This window comes from Ambystoma mexicanum, chromosome 2q (assembly GCF_040938575.1).
Source record: "Ambystoma mexicanum isolate Mex_15411 chromosome 2q, UKY_AmexF1_1, whole genome shotgun sequence".
Classification (NCBI taxonomy): domain Eukaryota; kingdom Metazoa; phylum Chordata; class Amphibia; order Caudata; family Ambystomatidae; genus Ambystoma; species Ambystoma mexicanum.
In genome coordinates, this window is record NC_090924.1 from 1,096,250,035 (window position 1) to 1,096,270,163 (window position 20,129).

General features: G+C 45.3%; 1 protein-coding gene across 5 annotated transcripts in view; it reads right to left on the reverse strand.

Annotated features, from left to right (window-relative positions):
• FAM133B (family with sequence similarity 133 member B) overlaps positions 1–19,903 on the reverse strand; it is a 646,308-nt gene extending 626,405 nt beyond the window's left edge. For 2 of the 5 annotated variants that reach the window (XM_069648454.1, XM_069648452.1), the window contains exon 1: positions 19,742–19,896. In XM_069648454.1, the coding sequence (XP_069504555.1) occupies positions 19,742–19,765 (24 nt within the window). In that variant the 5' untranslated portion in view covers positions 19,766–19,896. Of the gene's footprint in view, positions 1–19,741 lie in introns of all 5 variants that reach the window. The other 3 variants (XM_069648451.1, XM_069648450.1, XM_069648453.1) reach the window with 3 other exon arrangements.
• Positions 19,904–20,129: the final 226 nt, after the last annotated feature.

The following is a 20,129-nucleotide window of genomic DNA, read 5'->3' on the forward strand; positions in this document are numbered from 1 at the left end:
CCATTTATGGGTAATTTCCCCTCTAGTTTTGAACCCCTCATCTGACCATCCAAATATGACTCTTACCAGTGGAGCCCAGCCTTCTGTTGTATTCCGCTAGGCTTTTGCTCATTTTGTTATGGGGAAACGGACATGCTCGTCAGATTGTCAGTACTGGGAGGCTTTGTTTCCCTTAGTCTCTCACTTTGTTGCATTTTGTCAGTGCACAAGGTTCCTTCCAGTACAATGCGCTGAGGTCCCTTTTTCATTTTTAAGGCCCCAGACGCCCTTGAGGGATCTTTGGTGAATGTACAAGTGTGTCCAGGACAGAACTGGTGGCAGCAGTTACTTTTAAAGCATTTTTGACTCTTTTTTTAATTGTCCAAACTGCATTTACCGCATTTGGCCCAGGACAGTGGCCAGTGCCTAAAATGGCCATGCCTTGAAGGTGCTTTGTTCTGTCCTTTGGCCATTTTGTCCCTTTGCCTTCCCCAGGTCAAGTAGACCTGGGAAATTCCTTATTTGGGCATGCAGTCCCCCACGCAAACTGAAGCTTTTGCGGGCTTCTGCATGCTGTGTGTGTGTGCCCAGGATGTGGGCTGGAGCTGTCTAGTTTCAATACACATCCTGGTTGCCAGGATGTCTAATGTGCTGGGATGACTGGAACCACCATGGTCCACGATTGGTCTAAATCTGGGATGGCTGAATATGAGCAGATCTCTTATTGGTTTATCGTTTTGGCTTGAAGGAGATTTTGCAAAAGAGAAGGCACCCAACACCCATTCCAGGTCGATCTTCTGAGTTCACACCAAACTTAGTAAAGGAGCCAAGTATCCTGAAACCAAGAAGCAGATCCGTGGAACCGCTGGTGACACGCTGTTAGGTTTGGCAACCTGACACTGCTATTGTCCTGTCGGAGCCCCCGTTTCTGAACGAACCTAGAAGATCTGCAAGGGTGCTTTGACCCGTTGGAGTAGTGGGACCAACTACTCTCAGGACATCCGGCTTAACCTGTAAGCGAGCCTTTTTGGAAGTGTTCCTCGACAGTCCAGTGAACTAACCAGCTTATACGGGACCTTTGTCCTGGAACCGCTGCCGTCTCGAGTTTCGACTTGAGCATTTGAGGACCGTAAGCTTGAGGTATAAAGCACTCCCGCCGGGTTTTGTACACCTAGCATTCTTAGATCTGGAATTAGGAGAGTCTGCCTGAACCCGGGCATACCTGGATCTCGTGTCGCCCCGCTGTGGAGACGATCTTCGTGGGTGCCTTGCTGCTGTGTCCCCCTGTTCCCTAAAACGAGCTTCAGTGGAACTGGCCCGATCCCTTCACCAGAATCAGAGAAATCACCACTGTCCCGCCATGGACTAAGGTCCCGGAACGCAACCCCTTAATGCCACAGAGACGCACAACTGCGGGATTCGGGATTCAGACATGCAAACGAACTGGACTTGACTGGCAAAGTTTGGTCTGTAGTGCGCCTAGGGTCGGGCAAGTACTTGCATCCGTTACCAGTGGCCCCTGGCACATCCATAGACTTTTACACACAAGCGTCCCCTGAGGGTCACTCTCCTTTGTTAAGATAGCCTGTGCAACCAAGCAATTCCCGATTCTTGGAATTTGCTCTGCCCTCTTGTGGAGAACCTTCTTGAATAGTGGGAAGCTATTCTTCATCACCTCTCCCACCTTCCTGAGCCAGTACAGCCCTCTGAAGACTTTAACCGCACGATCGAGTGCTCCGGCAGTGAATTTACTTTTTAGCGCAAGGCTCCACACTTCTTAGGGACTGGACTGCCTATTAGTTAGGGTTTCAATTGTTGTTGTTGAAGGACTAACTTATAACAAAAGATGTTCCCGAAAGGCTCAAGTTGTGATATAATTTAGAAGACTGTCAGTGCATTTCAACTGATAGCTTAAACAGAACGAATCATTCAGTGAAACATATGCATTTTTGTGTCACCAGTCAAACAAACCTCAATTGTGCCTATTGTTGATAGCACATATAATACAACAACATTCAAAAAACGAATATGTAAAGAAAATATATATTTTTATTTAAGAAAAGAGAACACAAGTATAGCCACTTGTTGGCTTAATACATGAGAACTATTTACACAAAGAAGTAAGCATAAATAAACAAATCTGCAAATATAGAAAAAGTAAATTCAGTTTTGTTAGGAAGGGCACAAGAAATTTAGAGGAGGAAGAAATAAGGAGAAAAGAAAAACAGCATAAACAATTGGTAAAGCAAAAAAAAAAAAAACATGTATTCTGTTGAAGGTCTTTTATCCATCCAAATTAGACGAAAAACACTAGTTCTAATGAAGATCTTAGTCTATCCATGCAATTTGTCTATGGATAAATTGAAAAGCTGGTAAATCATAACTAACTGACCCTTACTAGCTCAGGGGTAGTCTTTTTCACATAAAAGCTAAAGAAAAATTATGCAACAGGAAAGAATATTGTGCATTACGCCTAACTCAGGCAAGGAAACAAAAAACATAACACAAGAGAATTTGTGTAGCAAACCAAAAGTAGGATAAACATTTACTTTTAATTAAAAAAACCTGCAAGGTTGTGTCATAGGCTGAAATGATGTACCAATATACACTGATGCATTTAGTAAGAAAACAACCCTAGAAGGTTATGTCACAGGCTGCAATGAAGTACAACCCTATTATGTCACAAGCTGAAATGGTATACATGACACAGACTGAAGTGATGTACTACGCCTTCCGCTGATAAGCATGGGTGGCAGGGTCCTATGGTCACAGGTACACATGCACCTATACCTCGGGCGTGGCATAATTGGCGTTTCGGTGGTGTGTAGACAGATAAGGACCACCTTCTTCTGGAATGTTCGATCTTAAATTGAGCCCCTACAAAAGCAATCAGATGTAATCCCATCATATTGTAATATATCATAAACATTATTAGATTCAGTGAGAGGTCATAATGTGAGAGGTGAGTTAAAAATACCAACAGATGGTGAAGAACACCAGGCAGCCGTCCCTTTGAGATGGCCTGCCTAAAGTATATTTGCACTGTGTGACCCCTTTCTTTGCAGGTTGTGGATCTCTACTTGTGTATAGTTAGTGTTGTGTTAGTATTGTTAATATTGCGGAGATTTACTTTGTGTTTGAATTAAAAAGGCCTATGATAAACGTATATGTATTTTTGATATATACACCTGACCAAGAGTAATTTGTTGTGTCGTTCACTGTGTGTGCTCATTGTGGGCTTTCGATCACCCTCACCCCTCCTGAGACCTAGTCTTGCCTGCCGCCAATGCTACCTCAATTGGTTTGGCTTGTCCAGTACCCTGTTCCGAGAAACTAGGCTGGCCTTCTGAACCTCTGCCCACCAGGTCGGAGTTCAGAAATCCATCTTAAGATGGGTGGAGGGATGCAGGGGAGTTGTTGGGAGGAAAGCTATTTAAAATATGGTTTGGCAAGCGCACAGTACACGTCGCGTTTACTGCTACCTTCGACTTGTTTAGATGGGTTGACCTTAATCCATAAACGTGTCAAGTTTGAACTATTACACTCACATGTTGACCCTGACGGTCGTTATGTTGTAATGCACTGTAAGCTGCTGGGTAAGGAAGTGCTGCTGGTGAATTCATATGGGCCTAACCTGGATGACCCTTCGTTCTATACAGACTTTTATTTTGATGGCCTACCCTTGACGCCAATCATATGGCGAGGGGACATGAACACAATCTTTATTATGGACCTGGACCGCAACGGTAGAGCGCCCAGGTCCCTGTCGAAGGCAGCAAGCTGTTTACTAAGTCGTAGGACTGGCCACGCACTGTGTGACGTATGGCAGATTCTGTATCCGACGGCTCAGGGGTTCTCTTACTATTCATCGGTGCACGACATGTCCTCTGGGAAAGACTTTTTTAAATCTCGTAGTGCCTGGTGGGCCAGACCATATTGGCCGATATACTTCCACATATGTACTCTAACCACTCGCCCATAGTACTTTCCCTGATATGGGGAGGGACTTCTCAGAGCCCTGTTTCTGTGACTCCATCACAGAAGGCGGGGAATCAGGATAGAGGGACGGATGGAGATCTTCTTGCTGTGTGCAGGATGATTTGTTACTGTATATTAGGGATCCCCAACATAATTTAGACCCCATCATGGAAGCCATAACTCACATTGGCAGATATTCGGGATTTACTATAAACTATAGCAAATCTGAGGCGTTCCACTTGACTGATAGTATGCTGCACCCTCGTTCTTGCTACAATGGGCACTGGATAGGTTTAGGTACCTATAGTCTCTAGGGACAGAGGGGTGCTGATGGCCGTTAATTTTATGGCCCATGCTATGAATGTACACAAAACACTGGATCTTTGGTCTAGGCTGCTGATGTTGTTCGCTGGCGCTTGGCGTTGATGAAAATGGCTTTGGTGGCCAAGTTGCTGTATTTGTTTGTTAATGTGCTGCTCTGGCCGCGGAAGCAATACTTTAGAGACTTGCACAGCAACATGGTTAGATTTCATTGGCACTTGGGTGCTGTCGGAACAAAAAGGGCGTGATATGACTCCTCCTTACAATAAAGGGGGGTGTTCACTAACCCACACATAGAGATATATTGGTTGGCTGCCGAGGCGCAGTTCGCAACTTACTGGTATGGGTTGGATGGGATTCCTCAGCATGTTAAACTGGAGAAAGCAGCGGCTGGGGAGGCAGACATGAAGTCACTGATTTTAAACACTAGCTACAAAGACTGTCTCTTCGAACCCGTGCAAACAATGCATACTGCCTGGAGAGGCATATTGGAGAGACTACTACGGGCAATCCATAATACCGCTGGTTGCCGATGTGGAGGTTCCTCACCCTTTCCCTGACGTGGGATGTCTTGCTGAGATTGCATTGGGCCGGACTGGGATATCATGTCATTGGGGATCTGTTCCCCGAAGGTCCATTTTTGACGCCCCACACCTGACGGGAGGGACATAAGGGTATAGCTATGGAGCTGCTGCAGTTCTATAGACTGAGGGCGGCCGTGCAAAAGAAATGGGAATGCTACCCTGTCGAGCCCCATAAAAATGCATTGGCGGTACTTCTATCCAACTCCTATGGTTGTCGTAGAATACGGACTTCCTTCTATAAAGGAATTCTTGATGGGACCCTGGTGGGGATGGATAGGTCCCAGGAGAAGTGGGTGGCGGAATTGGGGTTGGAGGTAACTGAGGGTCAATGGAAGTCAATGTGTATGTTTACCAAGAAGGTATCGATGAACATGAGGTTGAAATCAATCCAATATGACTCTGTGCAGTCATTACTGTTAGAACACCATCCATGTTGTGTATTCAAACTGTATGTATAAGGTACTCTGTATAATGACTTTGATGTAATTTAACCGGTCAATAAAGTTATATATATATATATATATATATATATATATGGATCCAATATAAAATCCTGCCTATGCTGCATTAAACTCCGCACAAGTTGGGGAAGATATACCCAGAGCATGATGGTTGCTGCCCAAGATGTAACTGAGCAGACAGAGGTTAAGCACACATGAGCGGTTCTGGAAGAGTGTCTATGAAAACTGGCTCTTAGTTGGGGAAGCGGCTGGAGAAGCTGACTAAGAGTACGCTGTTTGGGGTGTAGGGTGATTGAGGTCCTTTCTGAATATGGGCTGCATGGAGCCAAGAGGTTTATCTTGTGAAAATGAAAAGACCGGCACCCTCCCAGCGCACATGACTGGATGATGGAATTAACGTGGGTCAATGACTGGGAGGATGCATATATCACGATGCAGCCGATCTTGTCCCGTCTGAAGGACTTAAGCATGTAGTTCCACGCATTCCTTGTTCCTTGCCAAGACCACTGAAGTTTTGTAATGCAGATGTTGATTGCATGGGATTTTGTAATATTGTTACTGCACAGTCGATAATGCAACGATTGTACTGTTGAACAATGTTTTGCTGGCATATTGTAATTATGATAAATGTTAAAGATATTTGTACCGCGCACCGTCACCAACAGAATTGGTCCCCAGGTGCTCAGGCGGATCTGTAAACGATGAAGGTGGGATGGGTTAGTAGGTTGAAGAAGGGAGTAGGATAGTGAGAGGAGTGGTGTTCTGTTGGCAGCTTCAACTCAGTATACACCTGGTGCTGAGCTTTGGTGCGGATATCGGATCGGAGTCAGTCTGCGTGTGCTGTTGTTCCGGCTTATGTGTTGTTGCAGTGTTGTGAAGTGCGTGCGGCTTGTTGTGCGAGAGATGGTTGTGTGAGTTTTTTGAGTGACATAAGTATGCAGAGTTTGAGCTTATATTGGTTACTGGGTTACCCGACCTTTACCAATGCTAGCACTCGCAGTTCTAAGGAGTGTGGCACTTGTTGGCCCTCACATTCCCATCTAGGCACGGCGCAGGCCAATGTTTAGGGCTCCATACAGGTGTGGTCATGCCAACATTCACACTTTTAACTAGACGCGGCGCAGGCTAGTGTTTAGAGATCAGTCCAGGTGTGGGCATGCTAACATTCACAATTCCATCCGAACGCCACGCAGGCAGGTGTTTACGGCTCTAAGTGTAGCACATGCTAGCATTCACGTTTTTCTAGGCACGGGCATGTTATCCTTCAGTCGATCCTATCCAGATGCGACGCAGGCCAATGTCTATCTAGATGCATCTGCCGGTCTGGGTGTATTCGTCCAGTACGTACGAGTGGGAGAGTCACTAGAGGGCGTTCGTCTGGGTCTGGGTATGTGGTCAGTCTCTGTACCCTTTCTTTGTGGCCGTTTTCTATGATGTCTTATGCTCCGTCGAGTGGTTGGTTCTTTGGCTTGAGTGTTTGTCCAATTTAAGAGTGGCCGAGGTTGGAGTTATTTTCATCATTGTTTTAGTGTATGGGCACTCTAGTGCGTCTCCGTAGTGGTTGAAGAGCCATTATTTGAGCATTTTCCTGAATGCTAGGTGGTTTGTTGTATTCCGTATATTCTTAGATAGGTCGATCCATGTTTTGGGTGCCTGGTGAGAGAAAGACGATCCTCCAAGTTTTTTTCTGTTGTAGGGTTTTGGTTCCAGGCGTATGTCGGTGCTTGATCTTAGTGTTGTTGTCGGTTGATGTAGGCGTAGTTTGTAGGAATTCTGCGCCTTGTTTGTGTATTGCTGTGTGCGTGATGCACATGGCCTTGAACTTTATTCGCTGTTTCAGCGGTAGCCAGTGTAGTATTTTTAGCGCGGGTGTGATGTGTTCTCTTTTGGGTAGCTTGAGGAGGAGTCTGGCTACTGTATTTTGTATGCGTTGCAGTTCTTTTAGAAGTCGTTCAGACATGCCCAGGTATAGGCTATTAGCATAGTCTACTCTGGACATGATCAGCGTGATGATGGTAAGTGTTTTGTTGGTGAACGACAAAAACGGTAGGATCCTTTTTGCTGCTCGCAGGAGGAAGAAACATTTCTTGATTACTGAGTTTACTTGTGGCTCCAGGGTGAGGTTGTTATCCATCAGGACCCCTAGGTTTTTTAGTTGATGGTTCTGGTGTGGTGCCGCGCTCTCTTGGCCAGGGGATGTAGTTGATGTCTCCTCCCTTTTTTGAAACAATCATCTCCGTTTTGCCTGGGTTGATTTTGAGATGGTTAAGGTTCATCCAGTTGAATATGTCACAAAGGCAATTCTCTAGTGTGGTGTTTTCTTCTCGGGTGTCTTCTATGTTGAAGATTGAGTATCGTTGGCTTAGTTGTAGCATGTGAGGCCGTGTTTTTTGATGAGTTTGATTAATAGGTACATGTAGATGTTGAATAGAAGTGGGGAGAAGGATGATCCTTGTGGTCCTCCGCACGTGGAGACTCTGGGTTTGGATTTACAAGGTTTCATCCATATTGTTTCTGTTCTGTTTGTTAGGAAGGATTTGATCCATAGTAGGGCAGTGTCCGTTATCCCTAGTCCTTCTAATCTCTTTATGAGGATGGCGTGGTTGACAGTGTCGAAGGCTGCAGACAGATCAAGGAGAATCAGGGCGGTGCTGTTGTCCGAGTCTGCGTTTGTTTTTAGGTCGTCCCATATTGAGAGGAGAGCCGATTCTGTTCCTCTCACAGGTCTGAAGCCAACTTGTGCCTGGTCTAGTAGGCAATGCTCTTCTATGAATTATTGGGTTATTTGGTAGACGTACGTTTCTAGCAGTTTGGCTATGTAGGGCATGTTGGAGATGGGTCTGTAGTTAGATGGGTCCTCCACGTTTCCTGTTGTGTCTTTAAGTAGTGGCTTGATGTAAGCCGATTTGAAGGCCTGCGGTACTTTGCCTGTTGAGATTGAGAGGTTGAGGAGATTCCTGTGGTATTCCATGGGGGTTCCTTTTTTGAGAATTGTTTTGTATATGTCCGGGGGGCAAGGGTCTTCAGGAGAGCCCGATTTGTTGCTTTGGTTTACCAGTTTGACGAAAGCCTCAACTGATATTTCTGGGAAGTTTCGTAGCTTGTTTGTGTGTTCCTCTTCTGTGTCGGTGGGGTTTGAGCTGTGAACGCTTGGTTTGTATGGTGTGTTGGATGGAGGTTATTTTGTTTTTGAAGTGGTCTACGAGGTCCTCGCAAGGTTTCGTCGATGGGATTGGCGTGTTGTTGCAGGCTGGTGGGTTTTTTATTTCGTTTATGATTTTGAATAGTTCTTTTTGAGCGTTTGGTGCTCTGGAGATTCGGTTGTCGTAATGTTTCCTCTTCGCTTTTTGTATTTCCTTTTTATATGCGCGGATCCGTTGTAGGAATTTCAATTTGTTTGCGGTGGTGTTGTTGGTCCTCCATTCAGCTTCTAGTTTTCGGTTTATCCTTTTCATGGCGTCGAGTAGTGGGGTGAACCATTTTCCTGTAGTTTTCTTGCGTGATGGGGTGAAGGGCTTTTCTTTGGTGATGTTGTCAACGGTTGTTGCGATCCAGGTATGAAGTAGGGCAACTTTTTTATCTAGGTCTGCTTCTTCCATGGTTGATGCTTGCGGTTTGCTGAGTTCTAAGAGCTTGGTTAGGTTGGAGTTTTTTATGGTTCTCCAATTTCTTTCCATCTTGATGGGTTGTTTTTCTTGTTGCTTTTTTGTTGGAGCGGCCGTTGTGATTATGAACGGAATAATGAGGTAGTCGCTCCAAAGTATTTGAATTGGGGGTGTCGTGGTGATGAGATCCTTGTTGGCGAAGATTGCGTCAAGTGTGTGCCCTGCTGAGTGGGTTGCTCCTTTGACTAGTTGTTGTAGGTTCATGGTTGCTAGTTGGGCGGTTAAGGATTTTTGTGTGGTTGTGGTTTCTTCGTCGAACCAGATGTTGAAATCTCTGTGGATGATCAGATGATTGTACTTGATGGCTGGGGTAGTGATTGCTTCCGTGAAAGCGTCTATGAAAGTCGCATCGTAGGTTGGTGGTCTGTATATCAATATGAATTTCAGGTTGGTTTTGGGGTTTACTGAAAGTCGTAGTATTAAGGATTTGCATTTGTCGATGTTTAGTGGATCTTCCATTTTGATGGCCAGTTGTTCCTTGTGGATGATCGCTAGTCCCCCCTCTCTTTTGGATTTTCTGTTTGTTTGGATGCATTTGAAGTCTTCAGGCAGGCAGTTGTTGAGGGTGATCTTGTAGTTGTCGTCTAGCCATGTTTCGGTTACAAATAGGATGTCTATGCCTCCTTCTGACAGCAGGTCGTATATTTCCGTTGAGTGTTTGGACATTGACCTTGCGTTTATTAGGTTACAGTGGATTCTCTGGGTGGGATTTTGTTTTGAGGTTATTTGTTGTTTGAGTTTGTAATTGTCCGTTCGTGGAGTTTCTGCATTGATGTCGTTAGGATGAAGAAGAACGGCGACAGCTGCTTCTTCATTGAAGCGGTCTAATAGGTTGATAACAGGGCTAATTAGTCTTGGTGTTTCTGCTGTGATGCTACTCGGATGAAGATCAGCGGTGGTTTCTTCATTGGGTCCGATTGTTGGGTGGGGGGTGGCGTGCTGGTTGTTGGTACTTCGCCGTATTGTGCAGGGCATAGTGGGAATCAGTGTTGTCCCTCTGTTCTTGTGATGTAAGGGGTGATGGGGTCGGAGCCCTCCCACTCTCTTGTCGATTGCCCCCATCTTTTTTCCGTGTGTATCAGGAAATTCTTTGCATGTTTCGAGGTTTCCGTGTTGGGGGGTCGGTGTACCGAGGTTGTTGCGAGGTAAGGTGCGAGGTATAAGGATTTTTCTCTTGTGGATTTTGTTCCAGTTGTGGCTTGAATTATGCTTGAAGAACTTAAATAAAGGTTATTAAAAAAAAAAAAAAGGCTGTGGCATCAATGTTGATCGGGATCAACAGAATTGGCTGGACAGCTCGAAACATAACAGCTATCAGCCAGTACATCCGCAGGTGTGATATAAGATACATGGACATATTGAGTGCTCGCTGCCTAGAGGCTATAGTACATTGGATAATCAACCTTAACGCAGCATACCTGCCGATTGGAAGTAGGTGCCATCATGTCAACTCCAAGTCATATGGGATATATGATTGGACTATTCGACCTGCAAAGCGGGTACTGAGGCAATAAGTTAGAAGATGTCACAGGGCCGATTAAACTGCCTCTGAAAAATGAAGATTGATAAGGAAGGAGAAAAATGCCAATGAACAACTGGGTAAAGGGATAAAGATATGCCAATTATAATGCAGAATGGCACAGGATGTACATCATCCTTAGCTCGGGAGACTCCAGGAAATTCTGGCATCAAAACCTTTGAGGCAGAAAAACTAGTCTTGTAACCATCCATACTGACAGAGTTTGATGAAGAAACTATATTATGGTGCCATTTGGTGATCCCAGTGATGGCACAATTAGATCCCTGGATGCAGTATTCTGCAGTGTGTATACTATGATAGAGACTGCATTTAGGAAACAATAGCTAAACTAAAATCATTGCGGTCACGAGGCCCAGATGGCCTGGCAAACGCAATAACAAAATATCCAGAGGTTTGGGCTGCTTTGCTGCACCAGCTATTTCACACCATCATGGCAAATAACTCCTTGCCTGGATCATACAAAATGGCAACACTGATCTCCGTTTACAAGAAAGATTTGTAACGATCCTGATAAGTACCAATTACTGGCGTTACTAGATGTCCCTAGCAAATTCTTCTCTAATCTGGTCCTAAGAGAGCTCAAAACAGGAGTCAAGAACTTTGGTATATTGAGTGATTTTCAGAAGGGGATTAGAGCTGGGTCTTTCACGACACACAACATTTTGGTCCTAAATACTTTAATACAGAATCCAAGAATGAAGAACAACCCCCCTCTATAAATGCTATATGTAAATTTTTCCGCCGAGTATGATACGTCATATACCGTGGATCAAACTGAGAAAGATGGGATTGCCAGACGGCCAGCTCTCAATAATAGTACAAAAACATACCAATACCAGCGTTCAGGTCTGGATGAACAGTATGAGGGCCATGATGGAATAAGTTAGTGCTAGCAGAGGATTGCAACAAGGATGTGTGCTGGCCCCCCATGCTGTTCCACCTGTACCTGGCTGATTTACATGAAATCTAGGTGTAGGTAATAAAAAAAAAAAGCGTTACCCAAAATTAGGTGATCGACATGTGATATGGATGGCATAAGCAGAAGGCGTGGTGTTTGATCAGACCTTCGTAAGCATAAAACGCAGTACTTTGAGACGCGAATACGCTAAGGCTTGCGGCCTACAATTCAATTTAAGTTAAATAAAAATAATTTCTACAGGCATTAGTAAAAATTCATCATTGAAAATCAAGACCTGAACTTGTTGCCTCCTACACTTACTTGGGGCAGGCAATATACGTCAAGAATGGGTATCGGGAGTTAAGTTAGCAATCTGATGACAGTACTCAAGAACTTTGCTAGTAAAACCGCAGGATACCTCCTTAAAGGCATCGTCATGACATGTAAGCAGAGTTTATGACTGCAATTGTATATGGACTGGAGGCTAGCTTTGGGTTACATAAGAATTGGTTACATAAACTAGAGTGCAATATACGGAGGTGCATACTAGATGTACCGCAAGGATAGCGGCCATTAGGCTTGTGCTTGGCTTAATCTCTATATAATATTTTTTTATTTAGTTTATACAAACCGTTATACAACATTATTTATAATAGCATTTAACAAGAATTACCATACATATAAATAAAACCAGTAATGATCACATATAAAATTACATTACTCCTAACAGCAGACTAGTCGCATATTAAATCATCCTATCAACAGGCATTAAAAGGGCCAGTTTGCATCCAGAAGACCAATAATCTGCTTAATAAAGTGCATCAGTGCAATATTTATTCTTGTTCGATTTCCCCATCAACAATGTATACCAAAATTCATTTGCAAACAGATTCTGCATTTGAAACAAATCCATGGAAAAAGGTCATAGTCAATAAGCAGATTTTGGGGCAACTTATAATCAAGGGTCTCCAAGTCTCTAAAATATCTTTCTCGTTACATAAACAACAGTATCTTTGGTCCGTTGGTAACCCTCTTCTTGGTCCCCAGACCTCCAGAGTAGATAGCGGATTCAACCTGAATTTCATAAATACCATAGATACTTATCTGGGAAACACCTTAGATAATTCAAAAAGGCGTCATCAAATTTCCTTATAGTCAAAACATACTATTAACGAGCTAAAGCGAATAAACACTTAATTGTGTTTCACCCAGTCAAACGCTCGTTTTTTACACTCAACTTTAAGTGGGTTTACCGTCAAAAGATTTATCACACCCAGCTTCCCTTAACCTCTTAAGTGCCAGGCTATTATGCAAGTCAATGCAAAAAAGAACAAGCACACGCGTCCTTGGCACTTTGTCTGAAACTGTTCAGCACCATAGAGGAACCTTTTAATAAAATATCCATATATGGCAACGTTTGCATCAAAAGGGTCCTCCTGTAAACTAAAGCCATGACTAATCCAGAGTGTCTTCTTCTCAAGTTTTCTGCCAAAACTTTAAAATGGACATAGATGTAAGGCTGCTCTAATGTTCTGTCAAATGAGAAATACTTTAGATCCATAGGTTAGGCTCCTGACTGGGGAAAGGGCTTGAATTCAAAAGATAATTGGTCAACAAAGCTAGTGAGCACGATTAGATTTCTTACTACCAACACATAGCAGAGCTGAACACTTCCAAAACGTTTTCTAGACTATTATACGTCACAATAACTACTGCAATTTCCATCACCAAAGTACAGAAGAAGTGTTGTTCTCCTAAGAATGGGTAAAATGTCTACCTTGGCAGTTTGTGTGCCATGGAAAGGAGTGAAGGTAGCAAATGAGTTCTGTTGAATATGCAAATGCAAGGACGTTCTAGAAACAAAACGATATGCGTTGGTGTAGAATTTTTCAAAAGGTACTATGCAATACATGCCCACGCGGTCTCACTCACGCCTGCAGCACAATGATGAGACGGAGACGAGAGGATGATTACACACGTCTTTATTCATCCAACTCTCAATGTTAACTGCTTCCTCCCGCCTCCTCCTGCCTCCCGCCCCTCCCTGGAACTCCCTGTTCCTTCCCACGTGATGAGGGAGTACTCGAGGAGTGCCGACGTCACACACCCCCGGTACTAAACACAATGATGACTCTAGTTCTTCTCCTCAATCAATCGCGGAGGTTGGTTACGAGCTTTCTGAGGTCTGCTCGTGAGTCTCACAGGCTCAAGGCCCTAAGCGTCTTCCGGACACAGAGGGGCTCGTTCATCGCAAGAGTCCTCTCCATCACCATCATAGGATGTGGTATTGGCATCCGGAACGGGGGTGTTGTCCGGGATGGTGCCTGGCATGTGTCTAAAGTGTGATGAATTTCTGCTGATGCTTTTTCTCACACCTTCTGCTGTGATGAGGGAACCCTTTACATGCGTCACTATTAGGGGTTCTTTATCAAATGCTGCCATTGCATTCCTGCTTTGTGGTGGTCATGCTATGACAACGTCTCCAGGTTCCATGTTATTTGGCTGGGCTCTCCAGTCATAAACAGCCTGCTTCTTCATGTGCTCCTTGCGTCTGGAGTCTTGTTCTTGCATTTCGGCATCTCCCTTATATCTTTCATCGGGACTGGTTGCATGGGGCAACCTTGTTTGTATGTTTCTGCCGAACATGACTTTGGATGGTCTCTTCCCCGTGGAGCTATGCGGGGTGTTCGGAAATCTCGTAGTAGCTTGTATAATAACTTCTCTACCGGTTCCCTGGTTAGTCGAGCAATTTGTACATTCCTCTTTACACTGCCCATGAAGAGTTCTACTGTGCCGTTCGCATGCAACCACAGTGGTGTGATGCGGCGATGTGTAAATCCTATATACTCTGAAGTCTTGTCCCGTGAAAGGTTGCCCATTGTCTGATTTCAGGATTCGTGGAATGCCATATGTGGCGAACATCCTGTCAAGAGCGGGGATGGTGTGGTACGCAGAGGTTGATGGCACGAATTGTAGATCCGGGAAACAAGAGTTTTCATCTACGGCCACGAGGATGTGCTCGCCACCTTCCAACGGTCCGAAGAAATCTAATGCGATTTTGTCCCGTGCCTTTTCCAGTAGTTCTGTCATGTTTTCTGCGTATGTGGGGCAGTGCTGGAGGAGGTCTTCCACTTGAGTGTCTAGACAGGGAAAACACTTTTGTCTGAGCATTCTTTTGGTCGATACTATGCGTCTGTGGCCTTCATGAGCTAGGTCTAACAATTTGCAGCGTAATGCTTGGGGAAATCACAATTTTCGTTCCTTTCAGCAGGAGTCCTTCGTCTGTCTTGGCTAATGCGTCCTTGACGGCCATCAGGGAGGTGAGATATTGTTTTGTTTCCTCACAGATGTTCTCCCCCGCCTATTTAGCCTGTTTCCAGTGCCCTGTTTCGATGCATTGAAGGATGTCGCAATCCTTGGTCGTTCTGTGTTTCCTGTGCAATTTAATGAGGGTGCAGACTTATCAGTGTGTTACCTTGTCTGATGTAATCGATGTATTGATTGGCGATGTAGTGAGCGATTTGAGGCTCTTTGCAGGGATGGCGTGACAGGAAATCCGCCGGGTTGTGCTCCTTTGCTGGTCTGTGCACTATGTTGAAACTGTAGTCCTGCAACCTCAGCGCCCATTTGGCCTGCGGATTCCCATAGATGAACAGTAGTGCCTGATGGTCGGTGAGCCCTGTAAACGGTTTGCCATACAGGAAAAGGTGGAAGTGCTCACAGGCCCACACCACTGCTAGTCCCCCATTTTCTGCCTGTGAGTAGGCCTGTTCTGTTTTTGGGAGGCACCTGCAGGCCTTGCGGTGCTGTCCCTAGTGTCGATCTGCATCAGGATGGCGCCCAGGCCAACCAGGCTAGCATCTACCACCAACTCTGTATCCCTTTTGGAATTGAAGTAGGCCATGTTCTTGCGTCTGATCGATTGAAATGCCCGTTGACACTCCTTTGTCCATGTAAAATTGGTGTTCTGTTTTGTGAGAGCTCTGAGGGGCTCGCTGACGGAAGCAAAGTCTAGTATGTAGCGGGTGCAATAGCTGGCAAGCCCGAGATATGAGCGAAGATCCAATATGTTTCTGGGTGGCCCAGCCTCATTTCGTGCCGTAACGTTTTCGGGATCCGAATGGGATTCGGGATACCATCTGATGAAAATATGTGCCCAAAAAAACAGGAGGGTTTGCTTTCTGAATTCGCATTTGTCTTTGTTCAGAGCGAGGGGGGCTTCTTCCAAGGCCATGCAGACTCGAGTGAGTGCGTTATCGTGCTGTTTCTTGTCTTGTCCGAAAACTAGGATGTCGTTGCTGTAATGCAAGCAATTTGGTATGCGCTTTATTACGTTGTGAATTTTGGATTAAAAAATGTCAGCAGCTGAGGAGACTCCGAAGCCGAGCCGTTTATACCTGGTAATCCTAAATTAGTAGCAATGTATCTGGAGTTTTTACTTACTTCCAACTGATGATATCCCTTGTTGAGATCTAGTTTGGAGACCCTTGTTGAGATCTAGTTATAGTGGCGCCATTCAACAGCTGCACCATATCGGCGATACGTGGGGCTTGGTCATTCTCGTAGAATGGCTTCATTCAGCCTGCGCATGTCCACACATATGCGTATGTTTGTTGAGTCCCTCTTCGGCACAGGGACAATTGGGAATACCCAGGGGGTGGGTCCTTCTGCGGGTTCAATAATGTCTACTTCGAAGAGTTTCAGGAGTTCCTCTTTGACTTGTTTCTGTATTTTTATCGGAATTCGCGATGGTGTTGAGCTACTGGAGGAACTCTTGGGTCGATGTGCAGGTCTATCTGGCGTCCTTTTATGTTTTCCAAGGCCCTTGAACAGAGTTGGAAATAGTTGTTCAATTTTTGCTGTTGGGTCGAAATAATTGTGGACCATCAGCCTGTATAATACATGCATGAGGCCCATGCAAACGGCCGTCTTGTAGCTTAGGATGCAGCCGCTCTCTGTGGCGGCCTCAAGTACGTGCATGGAGATTTTCCTTGACTGTCCTTTGTATGTGCAGGATGCCATAAAATACCCCTTGCATGGCAATGGTGTCTTTGATCCGTACAAGAAGATGCAAAATTTTGCTGGTTGAAGCCGCGAGGCTTGTGGTATGCTGTTGTATACTTCTTCGCTGATGACGTGGACGGTTACTACCGTGTCAACTAGGAACTCAGCAGCTATCTGGTTTACTTGAATGATAAGGGTTGGTCTGCGTTCCTTTGCTGTTGGGTTGCCTACCGCGTACAAAGTATGCTTTCTTTCTCGGTTACTTTCAATGCTTCTCACTCCTCCTTGCGTCGTCTTCGGATGATGCACTTGACCTGTTGTCCGATTGTGAGTGTTCAACTAGGTAACGTATGTACCTCGGGGGTCTTCTTCTTGATCTTGATGGTTTTGGCTTGCTGTCACGCCAGTCGCTCGACGTTCGGTCATGTGGCCTTCTCTTCCTTGGGTCTGCGCAGAGGAGGCTCAAATGTTAGTCTGGTGCAAAGCCCTGCCAGAGCATCCAGCCAATCTCTTCCATGTGATTGTTTTCCTTCGCCCCGCATCTGACTTTGATACATGCGGCACACCGTTTTAAAATGATTTGTCTCCCCCACAGACTAAAAACTGTTGTCCGATGTGGGGCATGGGCCCTTGTGCGGCTATTCGTAATCGCACCCGTAACAGAATGGTTCGCTGTTTCCTCTGAGAGGGGTGTCTAACTTGTTGATGCTTTCGAATTTGCCATAGGTTATTTTGATTTCACCCAGGCCTTCGACTTGGGAAGCCAGGGCTGCATCAGAGTGTGCGATGCGCAAGATTTCCTCTAGTGTGCATGGTTTCTGCAGTAGTCTTTTTCTGAAGTCTGCACATACTTATCCCACTATGATTTGTGACCTCAGCGCTTTGTTGTTTGAGTAGCTATTGAAGTTGCAATGTTTCATTTTCGCTCTAAGCCCCATGACGAAGGCATCCATGGATTCTCCTTTTGATTGCTTGGTCCTGTGGAACACGTGCTTTTCATAGTCCACGTTCGTGTGAGGAGTGAAATAGTCTGTCAGGATCGATTTTAGGTTTGCATGCGTGTCCGTTGTGTCATCGGGGAACTCATCCACGATGTCTCTGACATTGAGGCCAATAGACATCGTGAGGAAGGTGTGCTTCTTTTCTTCATCTATGGGCCCAATCGCCTTAATGCGCACCTCAAAGTCTCTGATTCATCTCTTCCAGCGAGGCCCAGGCTGCTGGTTTCCGTAGGGTCGAAATGTGTGGGTAGCTGCGTGATAAGGCTATCCTGCATTCTTGAAGGTAAGGTTGCTGCAGGTTTGAGGAGCACTGTGAGTGTGTCATCCCCAGACATTTCTTTCTTTGACTGTGCACACTCTCCCTCTTCTTATACTCTATGCTGATGACAAGTCCCCACTATTAGGAATTATGTTTTCTGTGCCTGTGAGCACTGGTGTCACTGACCTTGGTGAGAAGTTGCTCCCTGGTGGCTGTTGCAGGGATTCGCCACGGGACGTGAGCAGGGAAACACCACAGGTGAGGGTGGTGCTGCATGCTTTCCAGTGCGCACTCTTTCTTTCCGGGCCACGTGGTGCAATATTTCAATGCCACATGCGTTGCAAGTGTGTGCATTTGTTTCTGGACCAGCGTGGTCCTGACTCCATGCCCACTGTAGATGTGTAGGCGTCTGCAGGTCGAGTGCTGCGGTGCTTACCGCTGTCTTAGGATGTCCAACATTGTTTCCGACTGGCCCGTTTTGACTCCACAGTGATGCCGCCTCTTTCACGCAATGCTGCGCTTGGCTTACCAACAGTTCCGTTGAAATTCACGTACCCATGTCGGAACCTGTGCTCCATGCCCTGGCACTGGAATGGGGGTGCTCCACGCGGGCCTCTGCTGCCCCCATGCTCCTCACACGCTTTCAACAGAGGCGGATTGATGTTCCCACCCTGCGACAGTTCGTGCTGTCTTTTCCTCCACTCGAGCCACCGCGAGGAGGGATCACCGGCACCATGAATTCTAAAACCTTGTTGCCATTGCAGAATATTTCAAAGGTGCTACGCAATACATGCCCACACGGTCTCACTCAGGCCTGCAGCGCAATGATGAGACGGAGACGAGAGGACGATTACACATGTCTTTATTCATCCAACTCTCAATGTTAACTAACTACTTCCTCCGACCCGCCCGCAACTCCCTGACCCCTTCCTAAGTGATGAGGGAGTACTCAAGGAGTGCGGATGTCACAGTTGGCATCTTGTAGCGCCGTATCATCTTACTATGCAACTAATTTGGGTAAATACGTACATAACTTGGAATATATAACAGAGGCTGGCTCCAACTTGTCGTTAACCTCGGCCATTCCTAACCTCTGGTACAGGATTCAGGAAAAAAATAGCACTGATCGTGAAGGGAATATGCATAAAGAGTTGAGTGATGGTGAACTATGAGTGCACTGTCATTGTCAGCACTTCGGGTCCAAAGCACATCGTGCTGCAGCACGTTTGAGCCAACTCTGATCATTCTTTAGCTTGACAGGTGTCCGTTCGTATGATTAGAACATGCTTAAAACACGAAATGTAATCAGTCATATGCAATGTAGCACAAACTATATATATTTAGGCTATGAAATGATTATGCACGCGATTTAGCACACATAACGCCACAACTATAGGAGTGCGAAGAATACATGTAGAAATTGCTTAGTTTAATAGCGTTACATTTAATGATCGCATATGAATTTGTATCTGCTTCAGTGTTTACAGGTATACATCGGATGCATTTTACTTATGCTACATTTTAAACTTCACTCATGGCTATATGTAACTTTAAATGGTTATTTATTTTTAATAGTAGCATGGATGGAATGTGTAAATATATGTTTGCATAGCGTTAACAGAAATAATATATATACACATATATGGAAATTTTGTAATTAAACTATACCACACTAAATACAACATATATTGATTGTGTGATCAATTGAAACTGCATGTGCCGCCAGAAAAACGATATATTTTGTTCACTGCCCTTCAGCATTTCAAGACCTTCTAGCTCCATTTGTGTTGACATCCATGAGAGTGTCTCCAGCTGGTAGCAAATAAGCCACCAGAAAGGATGTTGAGATGGGCCCCCACTGCCTATTTTCTACAATGCAACTTTCCCCTACCAGAGCTTCAAACACAACAGCACATGACCCGTGCATTGGAGTCCTGACACCCAGACACATTGCAATCATGCAGCGCAGAAAGTCAACATCTTGCCTGACCGTATGTAACCTGACAGGCAGTCCCGATCCTTACACATAGAAACCCCACAACCCCTCTCACCACTCGGTTGTCTCTCTTGCCCATGGCTAACTGCGCCTCCCACCTCTCCGGGGGTCTCCGGACCGGGCAGATGGGGATACCTATGCGTCTCTCGCCCCCGCAGTATCGTCATTTGACGGCGGCAGCGATCTGTTGGCTACCACAGACACAACGCCCCCTGCAGGCTCCGAGACACAGACACAGCGCCAACATTGAAACAAAAAAGGGACAAGTACAGCATACACCGATTTGAGGACACGTACTGACCACCTCCTTGATATTAGCGCCTACCTTCCCGCCATGTTGGAAAGGTCTTAGTACAGTCAGTTATAGAAAGAAAAGCCGGATTTCTTTTTTGCGTGTGCGTTACTTCAATTTACTGTTAAAGGCGTTGTAAACATTGGATGTT